The following is a 24,061-nucleotide window of genomic DNA, read 5'->3' as shown; positions in this document are numbered from 1 at the left end:
CATAAGGGCAACACACTGTTGGCTCCCAGTTGGGTTTCCTGGGGCAAAGATGACTGTGTGTTCTGGTCCAGGATGAAAGGGGGGAACAAAAAGCGAGAAAAGATGCGTAGAAAGGAGTATTATGATGTCAGAAAAAGGGTAGCAGATGTTGGAATAACTGTGGGGGATGAAATTCTGGTAAAGAAACCTACTCTATCTAAGAGTGGAAGCAAGTTTATGGGTACTTTCAAAGTTGTTAAACTTTTCAAGAATGCGGTCACAATTAAGGATGGAGGATATGGAACTCAATAGAATTGTGAAATCAAAAAAAATAAGTTATGGTAATTGTTTATTTTAATTTTACTAGCGTGCTTCATTATTTTGTTGTCCTTGCATGTTTTGTAGTGTTGTGTTGTGTTGTGTTGAAGAGTAATGGGGGGGGAAGGTGTGTGGTATCGGAAATGCATTACATCCCATCTAGAATGTAGAATGTAAGGGGATTCCATGTCCTCAGGCTGAAGGTTGGCAGAGCTGTTGACTTGGTGTGGATGGGAGGCTCATAATAAATGAACCTGGAAAAGATTGACCTGAGATTTGTACCCTTCTTTACACAAGTGGCATACAGTGGAGTGGTGTATAATGCAGTGGGGTGAAGCGCAGAGTGGAGTCGGGTAGTACAGAGTGGGGTAGAGTGAAATAGCATAAAGTGGAGTGGCATACAGAAGAGTGGCGTTGAGTGAAGTGTCATACAGTAGAACAGTGTACAGTAGAGTGGGGTAAAGTGAAATAGAGTGGAGTGGTGTAGACTTTAGTGGATTAGCATACAGTGGAGTGGTGGAGAGTTGAGTGGCGTAGACTGGTATAGGATCACGCACAATGGAGTGGGGTTGTGTGGAGTGGTGTAGAGTGGAATAGCATACAGTGGAAATGTGTAGAGTGGCAAAGTAGAGTGTGGTAGAGAGGATTGGCATACAGTGGAAAAGAGTGGAGTGGTGTAGATGGAGTGAGGTACAGTGTAGTGGCGCACAGAAGTAAGGTGTAGAGTGTAGCGGCATAGAGTGGAATAGCACACTGGATGGGTGTCGAGTGGAGTTATGTATAGTGAAACAGCATAGAGGAGAGTGGAGAGGTGTACAGTGAAGTGGCATTGACTGGATTGGTGTACAGTGGATTAGCGTAGAGTGGAAAAGTGTATACTGGAGTGGCATACAGTGGAGTGGGGTAGAGTGGAGTGGCGTAGAGTGGAATATCGTAGAGTATGATAGCATACAGTGGAGTACTGGGAGTGGAGTAGACTGGAGTGGCATAAAGTGAAACAGCGTAGAGTGGAACTTTGTAGAGTGGAGGTGCGTCAAATGGAATAGCGTAGAGTGGAGTGGCCTAAAGGACTGTGGCGTGGAGTGAGGTAGAGTATAGTGGCGTACAATAGCGTAGAGTGTAATACCATACTGTACAGTGTCTTATTGTGGAGTGGAGTAGACTGAAGTGGTGTAGAGCGGAACACCATGGTGTGTAACTGCATAAAGTGAAACAAAGTAGAGTGGAGTAGCACAGAGTAGCATAGCATAGAGTGGTGTAGAGTTCCATACAGTGGAATGGTGTAGAGTGTAGTGGGGTGGAGTGTTCTAGAGTGGAGTTGGTAGAGTAGTGGCATATAGTACAATAGCGTAATGGAGTGGCGAAGACTGAAGTAGCATACAGTGGAGTAGAGTGGAATAGTGCTGACTGTACTGGAGTACAGTGGAGTGGCAAATAGTGGAATAGAGGAGAGTAGAGTGGTGTAAGGTGGAGTGTCATACAATAGAATACTGCAGAGTGGAGTTGCATAGACTGAAGTGGCTTAGAATGGAGTGGGATACAGTGGAGTGGTGTACAGTTGAGTGGGGTGGAGTGGCGCAGAGTGAAGTGGGGTAGTATTGAGTGAGGTAGAGTGGAATAGCGTAAAGTGGAGAGGCATTAAGTGAAATGTCATACAGTAGAATAGTGTACAGTAGAGTGGTGTAAAGAGAAATAGCATAGACTGGAGTGGAATAGTAGGCAGTGGAGTTGATTATGGTGGAGTGGTGGAGAATGGAGTGGTGTAGGCTGGAATAGAATGGCACACAGTGGTAGAGTGGAGTGGCATAGAGTGAAGTAGCTGAGTAGATTGGCATACAGTTGAGTAGTACAGAGTTGAGTGGCACAGAGTGGAATAACATACAGTGGAGTGGTGTGGATTGGAGTGGCATAAAGTGGAGTGTGGTACAGTGGATTGGAGTACAGTGGAATAGAGCAGAAAGATGTAGATGGAGTGAGGTACAATGTAGTGGCGCACAGTGGAGAGACAGAGAGAATAACACAATGGAGGGGAATAGAGAGGAGTTACACAGAGTGCAATAGCACAGAGGAGAGTGGAGCAGTGTACAGTGCAGTGACACTGGCTGGAGTGGTGTATGGTGGAATAGCGCACAGAGGAATGGTGTACACTGGAGTGGCGTACAGTGGAATGGGGTAGAGTGGAGTGGGTCAGAGTGGAACAGCATATAGTGGAGTTTTGTAGAGTGGAGGAGAGTCAAATGAAACAAATGAAATAGCGTACAGTGAAGTGGCCTACAAGACGGTGGTGTAGAGTGGGGTGGTGCAGAATGTAGTGAGGTAGAGTGTAGTGGCGTAGAGTAGAATAGCGTAGAGTAGAATAGCGTAGAGTGGAATGCCATACAGTGGAGTGCCTTATCATGGAGTGGCGTAGAGTTGCATTCAATGGAATGGGGTAGAGCGGAGTGTGGCATTCTAGTGTTAAATGGGTAGAGTGCAGAGGCATACAGTATAGTAGCATACTAAAGTAGTGTAGATGGAGTGGCATACAGTGGAGTAGAGTGGACTGGTGTAGAATGGAATAGCATTAACTAGTGGAGTACAGAGTAGGGTGGGTTAGAGGAGACTGAAGTGGTGTAGAGTGGGTGTCAAACAGTAGAATAGCATAGAGTGGAATGCCGTACATTGGGGTGTCGTAGACTGGAGTTGCATACAATGGTGTGGTGTACAGTGGAATACTGTGAAGTGGAGATGAGTGGAGTGACGTATAGTGGAGGGGCATACAGTGGAGTGACATTGACTGGAGCGGCGTAGAGTGGAGTTGTTGTTCCCTACCTATTCCCACTTTAAAAAACAAACTATATTAGGGAAATAAAGCATAGTAGAGCGCATTATAATTTATTAGCAATTTATTTTTAAGTATTCAAGTGATTTGTATGTATTACTGTAGAACTCCGAAGACCATTTTTGTTAAAAATTAAACATGTAAAAAAAGTGAAAACCCCAGCATATAATAAAATATTAGCCCCAGGGATGATCCCCTGGGGGTGGGGGTTGCTTTCAGGACCAAAAGCTAGCTTTCTGTCAAATGTAGTGTAAATCCGTCCTGTGGTTCGGCCACTATTCCTGTTCAAAATCCCAATGGAAATTAACATGGAGAAAATAAATTTTGGGATCCTTTGCCTCCCCCCGCCCCTCCACCCCCACCACATTTTCTCAGCCCCAGCTGAACGGATCACCTCAACACTTTCCAGAGAGCAGCTGATGTGAGAATCATATTTTTGGGGAACATTTTGTGACGACTTAGCAACCGGCCCCAAAGATATAAGCAAGACAAATAAATCTATTTTTCTGCAGCATGAGTGGCACGGTGGCTGACTGGGAAAGGAGGTGGCTGGAGACCCCTTTAGTAGCCACGAAAGAGGCAAAAGGCAGACGGAGGGGGACGAGTGGCCGCTGCAAGGCCCAAGGACCTGGTCGTAGTCAGAGAACCAGTGGAGCACTCGAGTTACGAGTGTTCCTTGGACCTTTCTCTCGACTGTAATCTCGACTTGTGCAGTGTCGAGCGCCAGGCCACCATCAGCTTCAGGGACCATTCCCTTGAAGCCTTCGGAAGCATGGGCCAGCAATGGCTCGAAGCTTTCGGATGCATGGCCCAGCACTTGGAGTACGACTTTGGGTCGTGGTCGCACTCCAGATGCCAAAGGCACACAAGGTGTGAATCAGTCATGGACATCACCCGAGGGCAGGATCTGCAAGTCTAGAATCCGGTCTTTTTGGAAGACATCCTCGATGCACAAGGAGTGAAACTCGAAAAAAACTCAACAAAAAGTTTTTAAAAAGTCAGCCAAAAATTGACTGAGGAGTAGCTCTCTTCAGATCAGCACTTTGCTAGCATGCAAAGAAAACGGACATCAACGCGTGATGGTGTTACCTATATTTCAACGCACAACATCATATCCAGCGCTGATGACGGACGTGGAGCCGATCAGGCACCACCTACCGACATGCAGGGGTACTGCTCACGAAAATCTTCCGGATCCAGTCTGACACCTGGGTAGAATTCAAAGGGAAGAAATCTGCAGCTAGAAGTTCCTATCCGATAACACTATGGGAAATACACAACTATGTCAACACTTTGAGATACCAGCACCCTAGTTTTACTAGAACACAAACCTATTGGTACTATACATAGTTATAAAGGATACCATGTGCTATTAAAGTCAAGACACACAAATACACAAAAAGCAAACTGTACCTTCTTTTATTTGATTAACTGTGGAATCTGATCCTTCTGCTACTGGCAAATCATTTGTTGGCTGGTTACTTTTTTGAAGCTCCGTATGGCTGCCAAAATGAACAGTTTCATGAAATATTGATTATTCATGAAGAGAAAAAATTGTTTTCTGACTTATACAATTCTGCATTAAATTAATGTCTTTCTGTTGCTCATAAAGCAGAACCTCTGTAAAATATAATGCAGCACTTAATATATATTTCTGGATCACTGATTCAAATCATGTACAGATGGCTGTTTTAATTATTACTTTCCTTAAAAAATCACTTCTCAGCCACGCTCAATCAGAAACACGCAATTCGTGAACTACATAATTTGTATTTTGTTAACAGCAGAAAGGGCATAACCCAGTGAGGACGCTGTTCATGGCTAGTCTTCATGTGTTCAGCAACAATCCAGTTCCTAATTTTTAATGGCAAATTTTCAGTTTATTGAAAGGTTACAAAATGCAAACAACACCACCTCGTCACGTCACCAACATGCTTCCCTCTCGGAAAAAAATAAACAAATTCAGCTGCAAGGACAAGTTAGAATAGCCAACTCAAAACAATCAGAGACATAAATAATAAGTGCAAAATACTCCCTGCATTGCAGATTTAAAAAATGCAGTGACAAATATCACTTCAGATCAGCGGTTCTTAACCTTATGACTTTTGAGGAGCCTGTAGTGTCGGCGACGGCCGGCACTACCGCGTAAATAACGACTGCGGACACTGGGTACGTTGTTTAAATAATGGGCAAGGCCCACCACGTGTTCACAGCCTCTGCGTTCAGACACAGCTAAATCTATTGTCTGCCCGGCGAACTCTGCTCACGCCCCGACCCTCCACTCTTTTATTACCCAGGTCACATGAGCTCAGGTTCGCCCATTATCAGCCCCTTGGTAGGGGGAAACACCACGAGGTGCTGAGAAGTGAGCATACCCGTTCAGCACCATACAACAAGGTAGTGCCAAGCGCACAGTTTTGCCACCGGCGCGACACTACATTTCTCCTAAAAATTGAAAAACAACAATTACACACAATGCAGATTAACACACATTAAACATTCACAAGATGGTCACGAAGTCTTACTGATGGAGCGGGTTTATGGCGCAATTGGTATCGAGTATTCTCCGCTCGCCCTGTGCTCACGGATGGACTTGAGACGGGGGAAGACACCTTGTCTGACAAAGACACTGGCGGGACACCAATTCGACTCTCAGTACTGCCTTCCTCACAGCCCTCGCCGTTGTTAACCGAGGATAGGTCATCATTGGATGCGTGGACTTCAGCATCCACTTGAGATCCTTCGGGATAGTTAAACTTCTTGAACAAAGACACATTTCTGGTCACCACGTCTTTCCCTCTTCGATCCACCACCAACGACCCACGTCGCTTCACAACTATCCATGGAGAAGGATCGAATGGCATGCGGAATTTGCTGTGGTGACCTTGAGCAACACCGATCTCCCACTTTCAGATCAGACAGCCTTGGCCTCCGGCAACGGCTTGCATGAGCAATGCACACCTTGTTTAACGTGCACATAAAGCGTTCGGCCTCACCGTTCGCCTGAGGCCACCTTGGGGTGATTCTTCGGTGGCGAACACCAGTCTTTTGAAAGTACTCAGACAGTTCCTTGCTCTGAAACGGAGGCCCATTGTCAGTCTTAATCTCAGATGTGAGGCCATGAGTAGCCATTATTTTTTCCAGACGCGGAATCACCACTTCCGCGGCAAGAGAGGAGATCACTTCCACTTCGGGATATTTGGAAAAGTCATCAACAAGAACCAAAGTCTGTCGTCCATCAGGAAGGCTCCCAAAATCCAAGCTGGCAGACATCCACAGAGAGGTTGGCCCAGGTTCAGTTTCCATCGGAGTGGGGCGGTTCGGCTCTCCCGACGCTTGACACCGCTCACAGGTTTTTACCACCTCTTCCACCTGTTCATCCATGAGTGGGAACCATACCTTGGACCTTAACAGGCCCTTTGTTTTCACCATGCCCTGGTCACCAAAAACCATTGATTATCACGGATGGCTCTGAAGACCTTTTGGAGACACTCGTCGCTGGCCGTAGCTTAAGCAATTTCACTTGTGGAGATAGGTTTCGGCCTGGATCGGTCAGAAATCAATCTGACGTATTCTTCGGTCTCCTTGGCGTTGTTGATCTCGTTATCTGAGGCAGCTCTGGGGTGCCTGGAAGGGCAATCCGCCAGTTTGTCTGACCCCGGATGATACTCCAGCTGGCATCAGTGGACTTGCAGCTGGAGCATCCACTTTTCAATCCTCATGGAGGCTTCAAAGCAGTGCTGTTAAACAGAGATATGAATGGCTTATGGTCGGTAGTAACCAAGAACGGGCGACCATATACGTACATGTGAAAGTGTTTGCAGCCCCAGTGTACCGCAGTGGCCTCCTTCTCTATCTGGGAGTACCTCTGCTCCGTTTCAGTCAGAGACCTGCTTGCGAATGCCACCGGGGACCAGTCTTCACAGCTCTGTTTTTGAAACAGTACCGCACCCAATCCCTTTGGGCCCGCATCCCCTGCGACCTTTGTTTCTTTCTTTGGGTCGAAATACCTTAACGTGGTGTCACTTGACAGAGCATTTTTGACTGCCTCAAACACTTCTTGCTGGACCAAACCCCAAACCCATGGTTCCGATGACTTAGTCAGGGTTCTAAGCGGTTGTGTTAGCGACACCAAATCTTGTATGAACCGGCCACAATAGTTGACCATGCCTAAAAAACTGCGAACCTCTGTCACGCAGGTCGGGAGAGGAGCGTCCTTGACATCTATCACTTTCGCAGGGTCAGGAGCTACCCCAGCAGCGGAAAAGACATAGCCAAAAAATTGTATGTGATCCGTTAAGAATTCACACTTCTGGCGATGGAGGGTGAGACCTGATTCTTGAATCCTTCGTCATACATTGAGGAGCCGAGAGGGATGCTTAGCGATGGTGGGGGCATGAATCAAAATATCGTCACTTACATTGATCGCGCCAGGCAGATCCCTCAACAGTTCCTGTGTGGTGTTTTGAAACACCTCCGCCGCACTCGATACTCCAAAACTCAAACGTCGGTACCTCCTCAAACCAACATGGGTGGAGAAAGTTGTTATGTACCTCGACTCTTTGGATAAAACCGATTGGTGGTATCCTGACCATAGATCCAGTTGGGGAACCAACATGACCCGCTGAGCTCCGCTATTAGGTCATCTATGGGTGTTCGATGTCTCTCACGTTTGATTGTTGTGTTGGGAAGGCGCATGTCCACACATATGCGGACTTCTCCTGGCTGCTTTGGCTTGCGCGCGACCACTATGGGCGATACCCACGGAGTCGGTCCTATAACCCTCTCCATTATGCCAGCCTTATCAAGTTGTTCAATTTCCTTTTCTACTTGGGGTCTGAGGTGGAATGCTATTCTTCTGTGCCTGAGTGCCACAGGTTGAACAGTCTCATCAATGTGCAGCCTCACCTCCTTGTCCTTAAGGCACCCAATTCCTTCAAAAACCTGATGCTACTGGGCTACAAGTTCTGCCACCGCCTCCTGGTGTATGTCAAACGCAAAAGTGACAACCCCCAGGTCCTCCCCCATCTGGCAGCCTAACAGCATTCCATGTCCGTCTTCGGCTACAGATATTTTAGCACTAACTGCGCTAGACTCATGTGCTACTGTGGCATGGAACATACCTTTTAAGGCCAACGGGGTGTTCTGTCCATAGGCATACACTCTGATTTTGGTGTTCGTGAGTGTTGGTAGCGGGCTCATTTTCTGATATTCGCTGGCAGCGAGAATATTTATAGACGCACCTGTGTCGACAACAGCGATGATGTCCTGAGTGTTCGTTACCTGGCATCTGGGAAGCCCCTTCGATGACTGGGCCGTGTTACCAATGGTAAATAACGAATGAATGACATGCTTCTCTGCTTCATCGTCATCCTTGTTCTGATTTACCGGTTGTGATGTTGACTACTGCTGTGCTGGTGCTTGATTTACCTGACCGACACACTCTCGCGAAGTGATTTAACTTCCTGCATCCTGCGCACTTCTTTCCTCTTGCCGGGCATTCCGTCGGTTGGGGTGGTGGGCCACTGCATTACCCACATTGTCTCTGCTGTTGTCTTGGGATGCGCGTCTTTGTCTTGGTTGTGGGTGCAGCCACCATATTCACTGCTTCTTCTTTGATGGGTCTCTGCAGTGCTGCCTCCATGTGAGACGCCCGCGCATTTGACAGTTCCTTGGTGCGTCCCATCATGAGGATGTCCGCTAACGACCTCCCTGATTCCTCGAGGATTCATTCACAAAGCTTTATTAACGCGCACCCCTGTAGTACCTGCCCTTGTGTATCTTCCGCTTCATCTGCAAATCGACCAGTACTGGCCAGGCCGCGCATCCGCAAGTGGAACGAGTCAATGGATTCCTCCGGTTGTTGTCTTGCTTGTCTAAAAACGAAGCGCTCATAATCCGTGTTAGCCACTGGTTCAAAAAGTCTGTTCAGAGCTGCTATCAGGGTGTGATGCGTTTTGGGGGCGTCTTCTTGAAGGTTCTTGGATATATTGTAAATGTCCTTGTCACCTAGGTGAATTATCATTGCCCTCTTCTGATCATCCTCTACCTTCGTTGCTTCAAAAAACAACATGACTCTTGCCACCCAGTCTCTCCACTTTGGAGCTTGTGCTGACGGAGCTCCTTCCTCCATGAACGGTTCTATGGGTGGTATAACAGACATGATGGATAATGGGGGGGGGGGTGGCTGTCCGACTGACGTAGATCTGGGGAATATCTCAGGGCAGTGTTTCTGGCAGCGCAGTATCCTTTTTGTATTTTATCTGGAGCTAGAGGCTTATGGCCAGTTAGAGCAGCGCTTGGTCATCTGGGTCCCTCTCTGGAGGCACGGGCAGAATGTGCTGCACCTTGGTCTATGAGCAGCTCAGTTTATCAGTACCACTGGCCTTGGGGCGTGTTATGTTGGGGCGTGGCCGCTGGGCTGAAACACCGGCAGCCTCACAATTCTCAACTCAAGGGGGGGGGCCGTCTTCACTCACTTGTGTGGCACGGAGAGAGACGTCTTTTCCGACTCCCGACACCTCGCGTGCGACCAGCTGTCCGCCGGCCGGCCTAGACGCTCCTTTGATCCACAGAGTGAGGCTGCGGCGGTGACGCTGTTGCTGGGCAACGTGTCTCAGCCTGGGAGTTCAGGGCTCCCCACGGCATGAGCACCGCACGCTGTGGCCGCCGCGGGGCAACACACGTTGTGAGGGTTCCGGACTCTCGTCGCCAAATTGTAGTGTCGGCGACGGCTGGCACTACCGCATAAATGACCACTGCGGACACTGGGTACGTTGTTTAAATAATGGGCAAGGCCCGCCATGTGTTCACAGCCTCCACGTTCAGACACAGCTAAATCTAGTATCTGCCGCGGCGCACTCTGCTCACGCCCCCGGCCCTCCACTCTTATTACCCGGGTCACATGACCTCGGGTTCGCCCATTATCAGCCCCTTGGTAGGGGGAAACACCACGAGGTGCTGAGGAGTGAGTGTACCCCTTCAGCACCCTACAACAAGGTAGTGCCCAGCGCACAGTTTCGTCACTGGCGTGACACTACAGAGCCCAACAATATCAGTACGCAAAGCTAGGGGACACCGCCCTAATAATTTTTATGATTTGAACCTCAAAACAATATACAAAAATACACAAACAGGTTTACACCAAACAAATACACTAAGTACGAAATAGTTTTTTTATAGTTATTAATTCTAAGTGAATTTTTAATTCAAAGGTTTGATCTTTTCAAAATTGTTTTTGTTCCTATAAAAAAAAGTCATATTTCAAACTCTAGCATATCCTTTTGTCTTTTTCCCCCTTAAAGCATACTCTCTTTGTCAATGCATATAAGTGCTTCAATTGAGGTAACCAATCGTTCATACTAGATTCTGTTTGTGGTACTTCCGCTGCTCACACCAATCAAGCTAAATATAGCACTTAATTTTCACCCTACGATTTCCAATTGTGTCATATGTATACAGTGTTTTAAAATTGTTCTGTTTTGCATTTGGATGTCTCTGCACTTTATCAACTTGATATTCTTATTTAACGGTCTAAACAGCTGCAGACCTAAGTACATGTTATGGGCTCCAGGTTAACAACCGCTGCTTTAAATTATGTGTTGTGAAGGGCAGGGTGCTGAACTGGTAGACCTGAGTTATCATTTTGGCGAAAGCCTCTATATTTAAGGTGCAAATTAAACTATCTGCTACATTTTAATGATGCCATCCGACCGATTACCAAAGTCAAGACAACTCCTCTGTGGCCCTATTAAAGGGTTCCAGTACAACCTTATGTACTTTCTCCGGACCTTTCACAGTTCTCCAACCCCTTGTTGTTGCCTTCCAAGAACTTGTCTTTCTATAATTATCTGAGGACAAAAACCCAGAACGGACATCGCCCATGAACCGTTATACTAAATTAGTTGCAACAATTGGAACATGAAGTTGTCTTTTTAGGCTATGTAGTGCATGGGTATTTCAGAGATTTTCTGTAATACAAGCTTCCCACAGCATAAGCAACCCACTTTCAGGCAATGTATCCTTTTATAAATTATCCAGTAACATCCATTAACAAACATTCAGTATCTTCTCAACAGGTTCAAATTTTATAACTCATGACAGGATAACATCACTTAATTCTATGTCAGGACCCGGAGGGAAGGATTAGGCTACACTTTCTTCGTTTTATTTAATCCAGCAGCCATTAGGATTCAAACACATTCAAAATATACCTACATTTCCCCTGAAACTATTGGAGAAAACACAAGAACAGTTCATCCAATCAGGACCTACAATGTCCCTTCAGATTCCCTGGAGACATTCTATCCCCCTCTTTCTTGGCTGCTCCAGCAGCCTGAGTTAAGTGCCTTTGACTTTCTCTTGTTTATTGTGATTTATGGTAGTTGCCTTTTCTTGCTGGTTAAGCACAGTGTACTTCATCACTGTGTGTCTCTTCTGCTCGCGTGGCCGCTGGAACGTTTTCACTCCTTTGCAGCTGCTTCATATTGCTCCTAGCTCTGTGCACGGTGTGGCATTGTGAACACTAGGGGAACCGTGCTGCAATTGACGCGCACAGCACGCAAACACCCCGCACGGCTGGCACATCATTTCACTCTTGCTGTCAGGAAAGGTGAAGCGTGTCCTGCCGCGGCTGCCTCTGGGAATGTAATTAGAGTCTACAGAGCTGTTGCCTGGAGACTGACAACCGCTTGCGGGTAGGATCTGCCTCGTGTGAGGCTCCCATTTAGATCAAAGGAGTACCGCCCATCTGCCGCTTAGGCCTCAGGTCTCGCTTGAGACTAATTTACATGTACCAGCTTTGCCACCAATACTCCCTTGCTTCCTCCTCTGGCAATCATTTAATGTGCCCTTAGTTCAGTAAAAATATTGGATGCTGTGCATTAACAAGCCTTTTTACAGAGAGGTTCTCTTGCGCTTCCCCATGGAAGATCTGAGGGAACTACATGGAAGAGGTACTTAACTCCCAATCGATGATAACTTTTGTCACATAATGGGCAGGTCTATATTTAATGCTGTGTCCCAAGTAGTGGCGCCCCTGGAGAAGAAAATACTCCAGCTTCAGGCGCAATGCCAAAAAAACCTTGACTTGAGTGAAGACTATGACCCACTTACCTCCAGGGCAGCCCTCGAAATCTGGGCATGAGAACAAGTGCAAATGAGCTGATTGCCAGGGAGTTGACCTAGACACCTTCGAGATTCTCAAGAATGCTTTTATGGACTCATAACCTGTCCCAAATAACCCCTCTACAGATGAGCCCCCTCTGACCCCGCCAGCCCCAGACCTGGGCAAAGGTGATGATTCCCCTCGTGCTTTTGATAGTGAAGTAGGACCAAGTCGGCCCTGGCGTCCTTCCCTGAACCCTAGGCCCGCTGGTAGTGATTCAGGGGCCCTACAAACGCTCTGAGTTTGACCTCTGACATGTTTGACCCTCATCAGAATGGTTCTCAGTGCTTAAAGTAGCCGCTTATACTACGGACTGGCTATGGAAGCCTTTAGATAAAGTAGTCAGAACAGCGGAATGTCCTCAATCGGCTCTGGAGGGCAAAGTGCCCCTTACCCCTGAAATCAACCCCAAAATGGCCACTTTTTTGGCAAAGTTTATAAGAGATCCCAAGAAAGGAATACAACACACCTGACGCTCATGTCAAGACAAGCTGTTGGATGTAATGGGTCCCTTTGCCAAGATCCTGGACATGGCTGAGGATGCCAAGTCATCTGGCTCTCTGATATCCCTGGTGATCTTGTCGGGATGGGCTAAAAGGGCTCTGATAATTTTTTGGAAATGCAAACTGTGCAATTTCCACTGAGCACCACTGTTCTCTATGAATTAAAATAGACCCCAAGTTAGACGAGCATTCAACCTTTGAATCAGGGTCCGCGGCAGAGGGTGGACTTTTTGGAGATCCTTAATTCGTCAATTGGGCAAATCTGCGAGCGTGTAAAATTTGCTGGACAAAGCCAGACTTTCATCAGGTGCAAATTCAACCCCCTTGTTTTTGCAGCCGCCAGCTGGTAGAGGGTGCTCGGCTGGCCGTGCTGCTTTCTAGGCCTTTGCCAAAGGTTCGGACTCGCGCCGTGGACCGTGGCAGGACCAGTGCAAGTTTGGGAACTTCTGTCCCACCAGATCTTACCCCAGAAAATGGGGTGCAAGAGGACATGGCAGTGGTTCCTTAAACACTCCCAAAGGTAAGTGTTCAGGTCTCTGTATTGGGGGCAGGTTGAGGGAATTCTTCCACAATTGGCAACGTCTCACTTCAGTTGCGTGGGTCCTTCAAACAGTCAGGTTTTTTAAAAATAGTTTTATGATTCCCCATCCCAAATCCTCACCCCAAAACCCATTTGTTTTTCCTCTGTTCAGGCAGCACACTACTGGATGCCGAGATCACCCAACTTTTAGAGAAAGGGGCTATTGTCCCAACAGGTCTACACCTCATGGTTTTCTGAGCTACTTTTTCCTAGTGAATAAGAAGAATGGGCAGGGGGTGGGTGTGGGGGCACGGGGGGAGGGGCAGGTGGGGGGATGGGGGGGGAGTAAAACGCCCAGTTATGAACCTCAGAGACTTCAACAAGTGGCTGATTTACCACCACTTCTAAATGGAAGGCATTCACCTTCTCATGGATTTGCTACAGTTGAACGACTGGATGGTCCGTTTGGACCTCAAGGATGCCTTCTTGATGGAGCCCATCTTTCCTCCTCACAGGCGGTTACTGCAATTTCAATGGAGGTCACAGGTATTCAAGTTTGTCTCCCTGCCTTTCGGTCTGTCCTCTTCTCCTTGTTGTTTCACCAAGGTGATGAAGCCAGTAGTGGAACACTTAAGGGCTCGGGGCTCAGGCTTATTATCTACCTAGAAGACATTCTTATCCTCGATTAGTGTCCAACTAACATATTTGCTCATTTACAGCTTAACACAGATCTCCTTGAATCTCTGGATTTCGTAATCAACAAGCAGAAATATTTGCTAATTCCAGCCCAGTCCACTCAGTTTGTGGGGTTCCTGAACTTACGAGTTCAGTCTCTGGGGCATATGTAGCCCACCGTTGGGGGTTCAAGACAACCCCAAACACCCAGCACCAGCACCACCGGGCCGGTCAGGTGCAGAGGTCAAAGTAGAGCCCAAATAACATAGGCGCCTATAGAGACTAGGGGTGCTCCGGTCCCAGTCTGCTAGCAGGTAAGTACCTGCGTCCTCGGGGAGCAGACCAGGGGGGTTTTGTAGAGCACTGGGGGGGGGGGTCACAAACAGGCACACAAAATACACCCTCAGCGGCACAGGGGCAGCCGGGTGCAGTGTGCAAAGTAGGTGTCTGGTTTAGTATTGGTTTCAATGGAGGGACCCGGGGGGCACTCTGGCGATGCAGGCAGGGCACAGGGGGGCTTCTCAGGAGTCGCCTAGGGGTCCTTGCTGCAGTGTTGGTTTCTCTGGACACGAGCCGGGGGCGTCGGATGCAGAGTGTTGGGGATTCACGCTTCCGGAGTGAGGCTGGAGTCCCTTTAAAGATGGTTTCTTCTTTGTTGTTTAGACCGAACCGCTGTCCACGTGAGTTTCTTGGTCCTTTGGGTAGCAGGGCAGTCCGCTGAGTCGGCAGAGGTCGCCGGTCCCACTGGAGCGTCACTGTTGCAGGATTCTTGGAGTCTGGAGACAGGCTGGTAGGGCTGGGGCCAAGTCAGTTGTTGTCTCTGTCGTCTCTGCGGGGCTTTCAGGTCAGCAGTCCTTCTTCTTGTTCAGGTCGTCAAGAAATCTAAAATCCTGGGATAAGGGTTGCCCCTAAATACTGAATTTAGGGGTGCGTTAGGGTCACAGGGCAGTAGCCAATGGCTACTGTCCTTGAGGGTGGCTACACCTTCCTTGTGCTCCCTCCCTTTGGGGAGGGGAGCACATCCCTTTCCCTATTGGGCTAAATCCTCCAAAACAAGATGGAGGATTTTCCAAGGAAGGGGTAACTTTAGTTCTAGTCACCTTAGGCATGGACCTGGCTGAGGGGGTGACTCCTCCTTGTCTTTCTCATTATCTCCCAGGACTTGCTGCCAAAAGTAGGGGCTGTGTCCAGGGGGCGGGCATCTCCACTAGCTGGAGTGCCCTGGGGCATTGTAACACGAAGCCTGAGCTTTTGAGGCTCACTGCTAGGTGTTACATTTCCTGCAGGGGGAGGTGTGAAGCACCTCCACCCAGTGCAGGCTTTGTTCCTGGCCCCAGAGAGCACAAAGGCTCTCACCCCAGGGGGTCAGAAACTCGTCTCTCAGTGGCAGGCTGGCACAGACCAATCAGTCCTGCACTGAAGGATTGGGTAAAATCTGTAAGATGCCCTCTGTGTGCATTTTTTAATAAATCCAGGACTGGCATCAGTGTGGGTTTATTATTCTGATACCAAACTTCCCAGTATTCAGTGTAGCAATTATGGAACTGTGGAGTTTGTTTTGACAAACTCCCACACCATATACTTAATAAGGCCACACTGTACTTACAATGTCTAAGAATGGACTTAGACATTGTAGGGGCATATTGTTCATGCAGCTATGCCCTCACCTGTGGTATAGTGCACCCTGCCTTGGGGCTTTAAGGCCTTCAAGAGGGGTGACTTACTATACCACAGGCAGTGTTTTGTGTGCATGGCACCCTGAGGGGGATGCCATGTCGACTTTATCTTTTTCTCCCCACCAACACACACAATCTGCAATGGCAGTGTGCATGTATTAGGTGAAGGGTCCCTTAAGGTGGCACAACACATGCTGCAGCCCTTAGGGACCTTCCCTGGTCACAGGTCCCTTGGTACCACTGGTACCTTTTACAAGGGACTTATCTGTTTGCCAGGGGTGTGCCAATTCTGGAAACAATGGTACATTTTTATTGAAACATCACTAGTGCTTAGGGCCTGGTTAGCAGGGTCCCAGCACACTCTCAATCAAGTGAGCATCAATATCAGGCAAACAGTTGGGGGGTAACTGCAACAAGGAGTGATTTTCCTACACTGATCGACTCAATCAAAGCTACTCTGAGTCTTCCTTCTAGGAAGCTCTCCAAACTCAAACACAAGCTGAAACAAACCGTGGATCTCTCTGCATCATCTGACCTGAGAAGTGGGCCCCCTCTCATCTTCAATTCAGGCTATATTTCCAGGCTCTCTCCACTACAGGGGGTTCCAGCAGTTAAAGATCTTCCACCTTCGGAAAGGGCTTTCTTACTCCCAGTCCATTCATCTCTTAGAGGAAGCGAAGGAGGAACTCCATTGGTGAATCTCCTTCATGGAGGCATGGAACGGTAAGGCCATTTTTGGCTCACAGCCTGATCTAATCATAGTATCGGATGCCAGCAGTGATGGTTGGGGGCATGCTGCAGAGAAATCTTTACAGATGGAAAATGGTCTTCCGCAGAACAAAGCCTGCACATCAATTGCTTGGAGTTAATAGTAAGGCCTTTTGATGTCAAATGCTAGACCAGGGAGAAGGCCCAATGCTGTGTCCTTCTCAAGATAGACAATGTGGTGGCAGTCCGCTATGTCAATGTAGGCGGGGCGATATCCAAGACCCTATCAGATCTGACTCAGTCCCTGTGGAATTACTGTCTGGCCAACCAAATCTTGGTCGTAGCGGAGCATCTCCTAGGCAGGTCCAATCAAGTGGAGGACTGGCAGGATGCCAGTCTGTGGAAGCTACATCAAGTGGTGTTTCAAGCTCTCCTGATCTGTTGGGGACCTTTCTCGATCGATCTGTTTACATCCGGGCTGGACCACCAACTGAAGAGGTTCTTCAGCTGGTGTCCGGATCCCAACGCAGTGGCGACCAATGATTTTCCCCAAGACTGGAGCAGGGAAAAGGGTCATGTCTTTCCCCCATTCACCAGCAGGCACATTGTAGTGATTACCCCAGTTTGGGGATCTCAAGTATGGTTTCCAGTTCTGATGGAACTTTCTTGGGATTGTCCAATCCTTCTATCCCTGTTTCCAGATTGCCTCAGGGATCCCCAGGGCAATCAACATCAACTGGTCCTATCTCACTCTCTCCGTCTCATGGTGTGGTGGATTACAGGGAATGTTGAAAAGTCCCAGCACTTTCTCAGGAAGCTGCCAGCTTGCTCTCCAAGGCATGGCCAGAATCTACAAACAAGAGATACGGTTTTGACTGGTCAAGATGTCATAAACGACAATTGGATCCCGTGGGGGCTGACATTGTCCGTATCTTGATTTTTTGGCATATGTTGCTTCAAAAGGTTTAGCTTATAGCTCGATTAATACCTTCAGATCCACCATCTCTTCGGGCCATATACCAGAGAATGGACATCCGATTGGTGAGCATCCCCTTGTTTGTAAACTTCTGAGAGGGATTAGGTTGTCATCTCCGCCTCAACCCCATTAGTCTAAGCTGTGGGATGTTAAGGTGCTTCGCCTTTTTCAGTCTTGGCCCTCCACCAAATATTTGTCTCGGAAACAGCTTTCTGCAAAACTAGTGACTGTACTGTGTCTGGTATCTTGACTGAGGGTTTCTGATGTGAGAGTTCTAGAGTCAACAGGTAGAGTATTTACTTCGGAAGGAGTAACCTGCTACATTTCTAGGAGAACAAAATGTAACTTTAGTGTGGTTTCTTACCCTGCATTCCCAGACATTCCAAAGTTGTGTGTAGTCAGGACCCTCAGGGCCTATGAGTCCATGACGGAGGAGTTACGTCTTCCTGGGGAACCCAACTTCTCATTATCTCACTAAATCTCACAAGCCAGTATCTTCGCCTAGGTGGGTTAGATGGGCCATTCAGGAGACAGGTATCGACATTTCCCAGTTTGGGGCCCATTCGGTTAGAGGAGCGATGGCATCTAAAGCCTTCTATTTAGGGGCTAGACTGAAGGATATCCTTAACGCAGCAGATTGGTCTTTGGATTCAACATTTAAAAGGTTTTATTTTAAACCAGCGATGAATCTGGTGACCCTGGTGGTTAACAAGCTTTGAACTAGCATAATCCTTGCCTCCGGGTCCTGATAGAGCGAAAAATTTCGAGCTAACGTAATGGAAATTTTCAATTTCATTAAGGACTCGGAGGTGAGGATTAATCCACCCTGACCTTAGTCAGGACCCTTCGGATGCAAGACTCTCCAGGGGAAAGGATCTTACATTTGGTAGGTAGCAAAATGTTTCTTTTCTGTGGTTTAACATGTGTAATGCATCGGATTCATAATGCTGCATTGTGATATTAACTTAAGTTGAAGTCGCTGATTTATATTACTGTAATATTGCATGCTTCACAATAGTATTTTCACTAGTTCCTCTGACTTTTTTTTTATTTTGTCAGGGGCGGAGTCCATGAAACAGAAATGATCTGATGGCGGACTGGCTGTGTTTTTGCGGAAGAAAGAGTGGGATAGAACATCTCTAGGTTATATGAAGGGATATTGAAGGCCCTGATAGGACGAACACTTCTTGTGTTTTCTCCCATTGTTTCATGGGAAATCTAGTTATATTTTAAACATTTTTTAATTATAATGGCTGCTGGACTAAATAAAACCAAGAAAGTGTAGCCTAATTCTCGCCTCCGAGTCCTTAATAGAATTGAAACTTTCTATGTTAGCTAGGAAATTTTTCATTGTGTTTCACGTTCTTCACAACGTGCATGAGGATAACCTGCTTATATTATTTTTAAGTACCTGTGTTTTAGCAAAGTAAAATTATGCACAAATATGTCTATTTTTCAAAGAAAAACAATAGCCAACAACCTTTGTGCAACTAATCTCAATTTCATGTTTTCTGTAGGATCTTACTAATCCATCCTCTCAGGAACCCCATCAGCCCCTGATCCCACCACACCTACTGCAGAGGACTGCAATCCATCAGTGCCATGATCACACCCATCTTGAATGCCTCCACCTCTTCAGCGGCCTTCCCAGATGCTTGGAAACATGTAATTGTTCTCCCATTGATGAAAAAACCCTATGCAGACCGTTCAAGCTGGCCTACTACAGACCGATCTCCCTGCTACCATTCCCAGCCAAGGTCTTAGAAAAAATATTCAACAGACACCTCACCGAATACCTCAAAGACCACCAACTCCTCGATAACACTGAGGCCCTCATTATAACATTGGCGGTAAAAACCGCCTATCGCCACAGCGGCGGCCGCCAAAATACCGTTGCCACGGTTACCACCTGTCAGCCAAATTATGACCGTAGCCGGAATTCCGCCAGAAGGATGCCAGAATTCCGGCTGTGGTCATGGCAGAGGATGGCGGTAAGGTGGCGCTGCTGCCAGCAGCTGCGCCACGCCAGTAGACCGCCCCAGACCGTATCATGACACATGATACGGTCTGGTGGTGTTCTGCTGGCGGACGCTGCTGCTGGCAGCAGCACCCCCTCCTTTCTGCTGGAGGACCCCCTCACAAAAAATAAGTTGGGTGCTCCAACAGGGGAGGGGGGTGGGAGGTGTAGTGTGTGTGTGTGTGTGTGTGTGTGTGTGTGTGTGTGTGTGTGTGTGTGTGGGAGTGTGTGTGTGTATGTCTGTGCATGCGCGCATGTGGGTGTGTGATGCGTGTTGTATGTGGGTGCATGTGTGAGTGCGTGTATGTTGTGTTGTGTGAATGCGGGTGTGCTTGTATATATTTCAGTGTGTTTTGATGTATGCAGGCGTGGGTGCATGTGGGTATGAGTGTGCGTATGAGTGTGTACGATGGTGCGTGAAGGTGCGTGTATGTTGGGGGATGGGTCTGGCGTGGGAGGAGGTGGGGGAACCCGGGGAGGGGGCGGGAAGTCCCTTATCAGTGACAGGGAAGGAATTCCCTGTCATTGATAGTGCCTACCACCATTGTTTTCATGGTGGTAAGGAGGCCACGAAAACCATGGCGATAGGTGGGGTCATAATCCTGTGGGTGGGCTAGTGACAGACGCCTGAAGTCTCCAGCCCGGTGGCTGTTACCGCAGTGGCAGTGGTACACTGGCGGTTTGTCTTGAGCCAAACCGCCAATGTCATATTGTGGGGAAAAGTACCACCAGCCTGTTGGCAGTACTTTTCTTCATTACACCGTTGTCCGCCAGGGTCATAATGAGGGCCTGAGTATAGTTTAAGACCCAACCAAAGCACAGAAACTGCCCTCATTGCTGCCATGGATGACATCCCCATGACTCTGGACCTCACTGCATCCTCCTGGACCTCACCACATCTCCTCATCATCCTGGACCTCACCGCATCTGACAGTCTCCCACCCCATCCTCATCCAATGCCTACACAACATCACAGTCCAAGGACAAGTACTTTGATGGATCTGCTCCTTCCTGGCTGGAAGGGCCGAGTAAGTCAGCCTGGCACTGTACAGCTTGGATGCCCGTGACTTCATCTGAGTAGTTCCGCAAGGATCCTTCCTAAGCCCGACCCTCTTCAACACATACATGATCTCTCTAGCCAGCATCATCTCCTCGCACAATAGCAACGTCCTCTCCTACGCCAATGACCCACAACTCATTCCCTCTCTCAGGGGCAAGATGCCAAGTACCTGGATAAAGGTCAATGACTCCATGAATGAAACTGCCCACTGTACGAATGCCAGCTGTCTAAAGCTGAGCACTGACAAGACTGAAATCATGATCTTTGGGAAGAACACATCACTGTGGGACTCCACCTGGTGGTCAACAGAGCTAGGACCATCACCCAGTCCTAAGACCCATGCCAAGAACCTCAGGATCATCATCGACTGAAAACTTGACATGACCGCCCACATCAATGCCGTTACCTCCTCATTCTTATGTACCTTGATGATGCTGTGGAAGACTTTCAAATGACTCCTAGTCAGCACCCGCAAAACCATCAGGCAAGTTTTAGTCATAGAAGCAAGCTGGACTACAGCTCTATGCCGGGATTCAATAAAAAACTTATCAGAATGCTGCAGACCATTCAAAACTTGGCGGTCAGAACCTCCCACGTTGCATTCACATTGCACCACACCTAAAGGAACTCCAGTGGCTCCCTATTCACAAACGTACAATTCAAACTCCTCACCCACACTTTCGAGGCAGTACATAACTCTCGCCCAGTATACCTCAACAATTGCATCTGCTTTCATAAACATTCCAGACACCTCCGCTTGTCTGGACTCCTACGAGACCAAAACCCACACATACGGAAAACCAGATTTGGTGAACAAGCCTTTTCCTATATTGCTCAGAAAGCCTGAAATGACCTGCAGCTACACATAAGAGCCTTCTCTCCCTCACTTCTTGAATTCTACAAGAAGCTGCAGACCTGGCTTTTTGAGTAGTCCCGCGAGGCCCTAGATGTACCTACACTCATGCCTGCTCAATGCCAGGATAACCTCATGGGCGATAGTGCTTCTACAAATATGCATAACATAACTAGCAGCTGTTACCATTACATATGATGGTATTTCTTGCAGCCCTATGCACAAAAAAAGGAAAATGTACACTAACAAATTTTCACTAATATTCATCACATTTGTTGGTGTATCTCCCTGTGCTTCATCTATGTTAATTTAACCGGCAGCAAGTTTAAAGTGTAGCACATTCAAGTGTGGTGAAAAACCATAGCGCCCAGTTACGCCATCACAGCATCTTTACTTCATGTATGCAGAATAAAAAAATAAAACTACTGGTGTCTAATCCTGGAAAAAGCAGGAACACTTAACAGCAAAACCTTCTATTGTACAAGAAAATTCTCAAAAGAAAAGGTTTTTTTTTTTTTGTTTTTTTTTTTTTAGATAAAATCACCTACAAGAACATTTTGCAGGAAGTTTCAGTGCAGGCACAAAAGTTAACACGTTCACCTTCACAAAATTATGCTGTTAAAATATAAACTTCACACACCCCTCCTAATTCATTGCATATAAGAACAGTTAATTAATGGACCAAACTGCAGTTAAGGGCTGTGTTGCTCCATTTTTTCTTAAAGTAACTGCAGTTTTCCCTCCTGATGCTGTTTGACTGACAACACGTGTAACTAACATCACCTGATGGAGTCTCTTGTTGCTGGTTCTACATACACTTCCTAACAATCAAACTAGTCCTTAATTTTGTCTTAAAAATAGTCAGGAACGGAGACAGACTTTGTTCCAGTGACAGTGGGAATCTGTATCAGTTTAGGCAAGCACCTTCTGCAATGGCTTTATGATTACCAAAGAGAGTTTCAGAGACACTGGAGCTAACTGCTCTGATAATGAACTGATATGTAGTCTCCGACCTGCACGGGTGTGTCTGCCAAGGTGGAAAATAATGCAGATGGATGCATTCTGCAAGCTTTGCAATCCCATGAGCAGTGTTTTACGAAGACCAGCATTAGAGAGCACTGCAGTAGTCTAAGCAGACATTTATAGTTGCACTAACCAGGCACGCACAATGAAACAGAGAGATGTCAAACATCTTAGTTAGAAGTACCTCATCATTACTAAGGTGCTAACTTGAGGAACAAAGGTGGCAACCGTATTCAAAATCACACCTATATCTTGACTTTCTCTACCAATGGAAAGTCAGAACACTATAGATTTAAGAAATATTGTTATGTCTATGGCCATATTTCCTTGCATTGGCTGCTTATTAAGAAGAGGATTTTTTTTAAGGAAACTATGGCCCTCATTATGACATTGGCGGTATGCCGCTTACCCCTGCAGTAGGTACCGCCAAGGTGGCGAATATCCGTTTGCCATATTATGAGACACACACACCAAACTGACAGAATACTGCCACATACACAGATCCGCCAGCCAAAAGGTCAGTGCTAGAGTGGCGGTACAAACACCCATACCGTTACACCAACAAAACAACAACCACCACATTATGACCGACGAATCACCAAGGTGAGAATTCAATGGCGGTAAACCATTGGCGGTACACACCGGCGCGCTCAGAATGGCCACCCAAATATAAAACACAACACTGACCAAAACTAAAAATCACACACCTGACATTTATACACACACCATACACACACACACCCATAGCACTATAAAACACACCCACATCACACACCACCCTTTACGAATACCAATAAGCACCACAAGACTTACACGAAGACCACTGAGACAACTACACACACACAAACACCCATAAATCCGTCACGCACCCCACATTCCACACCCCACCAAATCACATCACGAAATCCCTCTGCACAACACACACCACACAACACCCATATCCCCATTAAGGCACCCCCGTTTCCAGATGAGGAGTTGCGGGTCATGGTGGAAGAAATAGTCAGGGTGGAGCCAGTTCAGTTTGGAGAACAGGTATAGCAAATGTCCATTGCCAGGAAGATGGAGCTATGGCGGAGGATCGAGGACAGGGTGAACGCCGTGGGCCAGCATCCAAGAACAAGGGACGACAAAAGGAAGAGGTGGAATGACCTACGGGGGAAGGTACGATCTGTGGCAGCAAGGCACCAGCTCGGCATCCAGAGGACTGGCGGTGGACCCCCACCTCCTCCCCCCACAGTTCACAGCATGGGAAGAGAATGTCTTGGCAATCCTGCATCCCGAGGGACTCACTGGAGTAGCTGGGGGACTGGACACTGGTGAGTAAATATTTGGTACCTATCATCCCCCATACCTGCATGCCATCTCACCCCCTCACCCTGACTCTCATCACCCCACTCCATCCCACACACTGAATCTACACATATGACTAACCCCAATGCCAAACCCTGCATGCTATAGCAATGCATGGACAGCCCTCCCAGCACTGCATGGACACCCAGTATGGAGAACTAACAATCACAAAATACATCACCATACACAAAGGGGGCAGGGCAACAGTAACAAAAGAGGGGAAGCAAGGGATGTACAATATGTCACAGGCATGAAGTATAATAAATCACTTATATTCCTGCAGGTGCCCCAGCCAATCTCAGTGGCGAGGAGGTGCCACGACTAACCAGTCCCCCACCAGATGATGCCCCCAGTGATGACAGTTACTCTGGACTTCTGGATCTGGATGAACTACTCGGCCCATCATGGACCACTGG

At 47.5% G+C, this 24,061-nt stretch overlaps 1 protein-coding gene across 2 annotated transcripts in view; it reads right to left on the bottom strand.

Annotated features, from left to right (window-relative positions):
* Positions 1–24,061, bottom strand: part of NBR1 (NBR1 autophagy cargo receptor) — a 751,844-nt gene that overhangs the window by 187,480 nt on the left and 540,303 nt on the right. For both annotated transcript variants that reach the window (XM_069237768.1, XM_069237769.1), the window contains exon 19: positions 4,532–4,620. In XM_069237768.1, the coding sequence (XP_069093869.1) occupies positions 4,532–4,620 (89 nt within the window). The remainder of the gene's footprint in view (positions 1–4,531; positions 4,621–24,061) is intronic.

This window comes from Pleurodeles waltl, chromosome 6 (genome assembly GCF_031143425.1).
Source record: "Pleurodeles waltl isolate 20211129_DDA chromosome 6, aPleWal1.hap1.20221129, whole genome shotgun sequence".
NCBI lineage: Eukaryota > Metazoa > Chordata > Amphibia > Caudata > Salamandridae > Pleurodeles > Pleurodeles waltl.
This window is presented reverse-complemented; position numbering and strand designations above follow the sequence as displayed.